This window comes from Mangifera indica, chromosome 1 (assembly GCF_011075055.1).
Source record: "Mangifera indica cultivar Alphonso chromosome 1, CATAS_Mindica_2.1, whole genome shotgun sequence".
Classification (NCBI taxonomy): Eukaryota; Viridiplantae; Streptophyta; class Magnoliopsida; order Sapindales; family Anacardiaceae; genus Mangifera; species Mangifera indica.
Window position 1 is genome coordinate 11,157,267 of NC_058137.1, and position 7,079 is coordinate 11,164,345.

Here is a 7,079-nt window from a genome sequence, read left to right on the forward strand (position 1 = left end):
TTTAAATACATCATTCTGCCTATATCACAGAGATTTCAGGAAGCCTTAGGCGACATAATACTGTTATTCAACGTACGTCCAGCCACTCCACTCCACTCAGACAGAATTCTTGATAATTTTTCCGAGAGCAATAGATCTACTTAAGAAGTGCTAGTTTCGCTCTTTTCTATTGCCGGATCTATATCACCATGCAGCTATATTTACATATAAGAATTCATGCATGCAAAACAACAAGGCACTATCATTATAAAAGTTACTGTTATTTCAAGGTCTTCAACGCTACTCATATTCATAATCAACACTTACAGAAGAAAGAAAGGAGAAGAGATCGAACGAAAGTATATACGTACACAACCCAGATTGCTCTTTAAACATTACAAATATTATTGTTCTACCAGAAGAAATTATTGAGGTGTGATGGCGACTGTGAATCTTCCTGATCATGCGATGGCGAATGTACGTGTCTTCCTTCGTAGGTGGTTATCACCATCCTTGGATCCTCCGCTAATCTCTCCACCCGTTTCTTCACTCGGCAGTTATCTTGCGTACACCGATAATAGCTCCTGCGTTTTCTCCATAAAACAAGTTTATGAGAAAATTATTCATTACTTTGTCTTGCACGTAAACTATATTCAATTAGACCTATAAATAATAAAAACTTAAAATGTAATATGCATGAAGAAACCCAGATCCCGAGCTCATAAATGTTTGTACTTCGATATTACAATCGCATCTGACTTCCCATAAATACTAGAAATTGAATGCCAAAAATCTGAAGATATAGATTCACAGTAGTAAGACGACAAAAGGCTACAAGAGCTGAAAATTACAATAATGCATGAAGAAAGTGAGTTTCCAAACTCTCAAAAACAAGTATTTTTCTATCACTGACATGCAAACTAGCATTTGCAACGCTGGTTCACGGTTTACTAATACCAATAAATGTTATAAAAACAACGATTTAGATAAACTTTCTCGAATAAAGAATTGTAAGAGTTCGAATGATGGATGGACTGTGAAATGGCCAAGACAAGCATGAAATGTTCTTCTGCACAGTGTTTCCCTGAAGAAGCAACAATATTATAAGGTGCTATGATCACAAAAAACCAAAAACTCTTGTTGTTATTTGCAATTGTGAACGAAGCCAAGCCTCATTCTTCAGTGAAATTAATTAACGGTTTTGAATTCAGAAGTTACAGGAAATTTTCAGAGCACTTACCGATCATCTTAATAGAACTATAAATAATTTACAAGAACTCTGTCTTCTACTTCTTCGTTGTTTTTTTTATAAGAATCTGATCAAATCCATGGAATTCAATATTACCAATCAATTAATTTACCGTAATTTTAAAGACAAAAGCGAGCCGTCCACATGACCAGATGAACACTGTAGTTAAAGCCATATAACAGAAATTGAATTGGTTGTAAATTAAAATGTTGCACTAATTAACTAAAGTTGAGGAAGAATTTCATTTTTTGACTTTGAAAGATTAATTTGCAAATATTTCAATGAAAACCCACAATTTCAAAGAACACATATAATTGTAAAAACAAAAGTGTATGATGAATAATGATGTGCTAAACTGAAATTATAGCACACCATAATTTTTCCTTGACTTCGAAAAAAGAAATATGTTGATTATTTTTATTTCTATCTATATATGGTCACAATATTTAACAAATATATATACTCAATAATTTTAGAGCTGATTCAAGTGCAAAATTGAAATTAAGAATTAATACAGGCATGCAAATGAACACATGCAAATATAATTCATTATAAAATCAAATTTCTATCCTTTATGGAATATAAATAAATAGATAAACATTTATAACAATATCTAGCCAAGATCATTGATTCTAGGAAAGTTAAATCAGTTTGCCAATAACTTTTATTACCTTTATATAAAGATTCAAATTTCTCTCTGGTTTCCTTGTCATAGTACATTATTATTAATCAATTGTTCTATATCTTCTTGATCATTGTATTCTGATTTTCATCTTTTAAACCTAATTATTTCTTCTTTTTGGCTTTTTCGCCGTGGATTATTATTCATACTTGGTGTTCTTCACCATTAACATTACTCACATACTTCTATATTATTTATTTATACTTTTTTTTTTACCCATTAAATTACAAAATCTTCCTCACCAAAACTGTAAAGCCTCTTAGAGCAATCATATCAACAATAATAATAATGAGAGAGAAAGATAAAAAAGAACTAAGAAAAACATAGCATGTGTATGGGGCACAACTAAGCCTAAAATCCAATGTGAAATAAACTTTTCAGAAGATTATTAACTTATATAAGCAAAACGAAGAAAACCCAGAAAATTAAAATTTCGAAAAAAATTTAAAGTTTTCAATTTCGATATAAATTAATTTACCTGGGATGTTGAGTATTTTTCACCACTTTCTGGCCATATTTCCTCCACTTATATCCATCATCAAGAACATCAACTTCGCTCATGGTTTTGAAGCAGAATCTTGGCTCTCTAACCTTCCTTCGTGCTTTTATTTTCTTCATTTTCATGGCTGTGACACCCAAATGATGATCTTGAACCATTCTCTTGTTGTTATAGCACTCGTTTACATCTCCATACGACCTAATTTTGCACGAAAACATCACAAAAATTTTTGTTGATTATTTCAAGAAAAAGTCAGGAAAAATAACAAAAAATTCATGCATGAAAGCAAATAAGTAGTTTTACCAGAGATTTGTAGATGATCTTTGCACTGAAAGGAGGTCGTCCTCTCTGTGCTTGAAGGTGGAATTAGGTGAAGACGAAGCAAGTAGGGTTTCAGAGAGATGATTATTATTGTTGTTATTATGATGAGATGAAAGTTGAGGAAGAGCAAAGGATTTGAGAGATGGATGACAATCCAATGAAGAAGAATTATTATTATTATTACTACTAAAGTTCAAGTTTGAAGGTGAAAATGGAAGAAATCCAACTTGCGCTGTAGATGCAGCTATCCCTTGATGATCCTCAAACATGCCATGGTTGTTCAACATCTCTGAAACACTGAATAATCGACAATCTAACCCTTAGAGATTGATCTTTCTATATGGCTAGCTAGCTCTCCCCCTCCAAATAATAAGACCTTACAAGTCTAGATTAAAAGAACCATACAAAGAGACTCTCTCTCTCTCTCTCTCTCTCTCTCTCTCTGTGTCTCTTTCTTTCACTCAAAGTTCTCGACAGATAAATGTATAAATAGAGAGAGAGATAGAGAAGGAGAAGGAGAGAAGAATTTGGAAAAGATCATGAAAATAACAAAACACCTATAAATTTGTAAGACATATAACTTCTTTCCACTTGGCTCCTTCTTTCACTTTCCCCTTCTGTGTGAGTGTGTGTGTGTGTATATATATATATATATATATATATGTATGTATGTATGTATGTGTGTGCTCCTAAATAATAATAAAAAAAAGGGGTTCAAATTTTGTAGTTGGTGATGATTTTTAAGCTAAATTGAGAAATAGGCATTGTGTGTGTCTGTGTGAGCCTCTCTCTCTATCTCTCTCTCTCTCTCTCTGTATATAAAAGAAACAAAAGAAGAATCTAAAGACGCAAAGAGGAGAAGAATTAGAAGAGGGGTAATTAATTTAAACATTCAACTGAAATATGAAATATTTTATGTATATATTTATATACATATAGAAGTAAAGAGGAATACATGGAAAACATATGTTAATATAAACTGACCTGCAAGGTAAGAAAATTTGAAGGCTCATTTTTTTTTAGTGGAATTTTCCTGTTTTTGAGAGACGGTCAACAATCGACAACGAAGAGATGAACACCTACTCTTTTTTACTCTTTAGCTTCTTTGTGATTATATGTGAAAGAATTCATACACCTTTCTGTCACCAAATATAAAGGGTATACTTAAATGAGTACATAATTATAGTAGTAAATATCCACTAAATAAATAAAAATAATATTTGATAATAATGAGAAAAACTAAAAGAGGGTTTCGAAAATCTCTAGCTACTGTCACTTTCTAGAGTTTTTTCTTTTATTTTCTTTTCATTTCTTTGGTTGGGATAATTATTTCTTTTAGGGTTTAATTTTGTTAAATCAGAAAAATATCATAATATATTTAATACGAATATGTTATCTTTATAAGAAATTTTTTAATATTTGTAAGAGATTTTTCAATATTTTATTAAAATATATAAAACTTTTGGAGTTGTCAAAACATTTGAGACCCAACTTACAATCTAAAAGCGAATAATGGACGAAAGAAAAAGAAAAATAAAAGAATTTATGAATAAATAAAGATAAAGGCTAAAAGCAATGATGAGAGATCTAGGGTGCAAATCTAAATTCTGAATCGGCGGTGGAGATATCATCATCATGATTGATTGATTTAATTATTTTTATTTTTTATTTTATTTTGTATTTTATAAATGGAGGCTCTATTTGACTTTTGCGGAGAAAAAGCTTCTCACCTTTCTCATCTCTCTTTTATAATAATTAATTGTTTAAAGTTTTTAATATATTAGGCTAAATTACAATGTCCCACCCAAACTTTGATGACGTACTGTTCTATCCTTCAAGTTAACCTTTGCTAAAAACTTTTCCACCATTAAAGTTTGAAATTTCCCATCAGTTATTTTTTAATAGTTCAAAAATATTTTTTATCAATTCTCATAATAAATATAATGGGATTAATATATATACTTACACCTTTAATATTAATTATATTTTTATTATAATTATTTTATATTTTTCTTTCTTATTTATTTTTTATTTTCTTCTCTTTTTTCATCTTTTTAATTATTGAAAAACATGTAAAGAGTGTCAATAAATTTGAAAATAGAGATAGTAATTGTAGGTTAGAGGTTAGGCCTAGCGTGACAAAACTAATATTTTGTGGGCAACTCAAACAACACTCCACACATGTTATTTCCCAAACACCTTATGAGCAAAACTAACACTAAACTTATTCTTATTCCATAACCACAATCAATAATCCAAACAAACAATCAAACAAAAAAGAACGTCTCACAACAAACAATAAGAATCGATTGTCCAATCAACCCAACATAAACAAATCTGTGAGAAGTTGGAGGTATAGAACTGCAAGTGAAAACAAACAATGAAAGTATAATGGAATAATTGTGAGGTTTATAGAGTTAAATAATAGTAGTATAAGCGCGAATAAAGATAATGCTTGTGAAAAGTGACGAAATGGGTCATAAGAGTAAGAGATACATGACGTTTATAGAATGTACAACACAAGAGTTGCATGACTTTTTTATGCGACAAAATAGAAAAAGCAAAGTGCAATTACGCTTCTAAAGAGAAATGGAAAATGACATAAAATTGAAATATTGGTCGACGAATGGGAAGGAACTGTTGTGACTGACAATTGGTGTGGAACTTTCAAAACATAAAGTCGGTGATGACGTTTGGGTTCATCTGCAATTAAAAGAAATAATGCACTAGTGTTGGCAACAATTTTTTTAATTTTTAGTTTTTATAATTATTAACTAAAAATGGATAGATATTTTATAAAATTTTGAGGGCAGAGATAGACAATATTTTTATCTTTTTAATAATATTATAAAAAAAATAACAAATTTTAAAAATGGGTTAAAAATGGATTTTTCAAACTCAAAATGTGCAAAATTCTTTCATCAAAGTTTGGGTAGAAAATAGTGACTCCGCCAATAGACTATTACTTTTTCTGAAATTACCCCACAAGAACAGCCCACATCTACCCACCATTTTCTCAAATTCCAAACAAGATATTATAATTCTAAATAATAATAATATTGTTATCATTAATCTCTTCAATTAAAAGTAATAATCCTTGCTTTGTAACTTTTGAAATTAATCTTTAAAAAATAATTATATTTGGCTTTCTGGATAACTTTACTTTATGAGATTAATCATCATACTAATTACATAATTTAAGCCATTATATAAGCTAAGCTATTCTTATAATTCAATAATAATAATTTTAATAATGTTGTACTTGGTCGAATCAAATCCATGGTAAATTATATGGGTACAATTTTTATTAATCATACTGAAATTAATTTGTAAAGTTTAGAATGATAAGTAGCTAGCTAGAGAGTAGTAGGGATTCAAACAATTAGAAATAGTAACTTATAATTATTGTTGCATGAAAGATAAATAATAATAATAATATTTTACTATATATATATATATATATATATATATATATATTTTTTAATTCGTAATAATTTTAGATCTTTATTTATTATTATAATTTTCTTTCATAGTATTTCGTTTTACCCACTCTGATTATTTGCTATCATTTCTTCAACTTAATTAAAAAAGTTATTAATTATAATTAAGTTCCAAATATTTTTGAGTTACAAAGAATCTACACTCTTTTGTAGTAACTAATAATTAAGAAGATAATTATGGTTCTCTTTGTTTTTTTTTTTTTTTTTTATAAAAATCAAGTGGATATAGTAGAGAATCTTTATTTAAAATAATTTGTTAGGGAGATGAATTATAGGGTAAAATTATCACAATATTGATTTTGTTGTATTTATATAATATTATTTAATACTTGTAGGCATTTTCTTAGTAAAAAGGAGCTCAATAATTAAATTATTATAACTTAATTAATAAAGATTAATTATTGTGTCTGTCAAGTAAAATTCAAGTTGGAATCAATGAAAGAGATAATTATCTAATTGACTCTCCTTGTAACAGCAATACCCTTTAGCCCTTTAGTAGGTGAAATGGAGGTAGACGAGTCTTATATTAAAATATTTCCTAAAATTGAAAATAAATTGGAAATATTAATCCTCTTAATTATTTAATTATTTATTAATTTTATATTTTAAATGTTAAAAAATAATGTATACAAAATCCCATTTACAATTTTTGTTTGTTTCCTTTCTTTTTGCCCTTTTGGTATAGATATAAAATTAACACACACAATGATAAATTTAAAAAATAAAATATTTTAACTAGATATTTATAAATATTTTTAATATAATGCAACACTACTAAGTGTTTAAAGATTAAATATTATTAGAAAATTTCCCCAACCCATTTTTTCTAAATATAATAAAAAGAAGAAT

General features: G+C 28.4%; 1 protein-coding gene across 1 annotated transcript; it reads right to left on the reverse strand.

Moving 5' to 3' along the window:
• Nucleotides 1-221: 221 nt before the first annotated feature.
• LOC123213422 (probable WRKY transcription factor 13) lies at nt 222-3,331 on the reverse strand. The gene is made up of 3 exons (XM_044632861.1): nt 2,713-3,331; nt 2,389-2,607; nt 222-563 (listed from the first exon to the last, which is right to left on the reverse strand). Exons 1-3 carry the CDS (start codon nt 3,015-3,017, stop codon nt 392-394), a joined length of 696 nt encoding a protein of 231 aa, XP_044488796.1. The 5' UTR covers nt 3,018-3,331; the 3' UTR covers nt 222-391.
• Nucleotides 3,332-7,079: the final 3,748 nt, after the last annotated feature.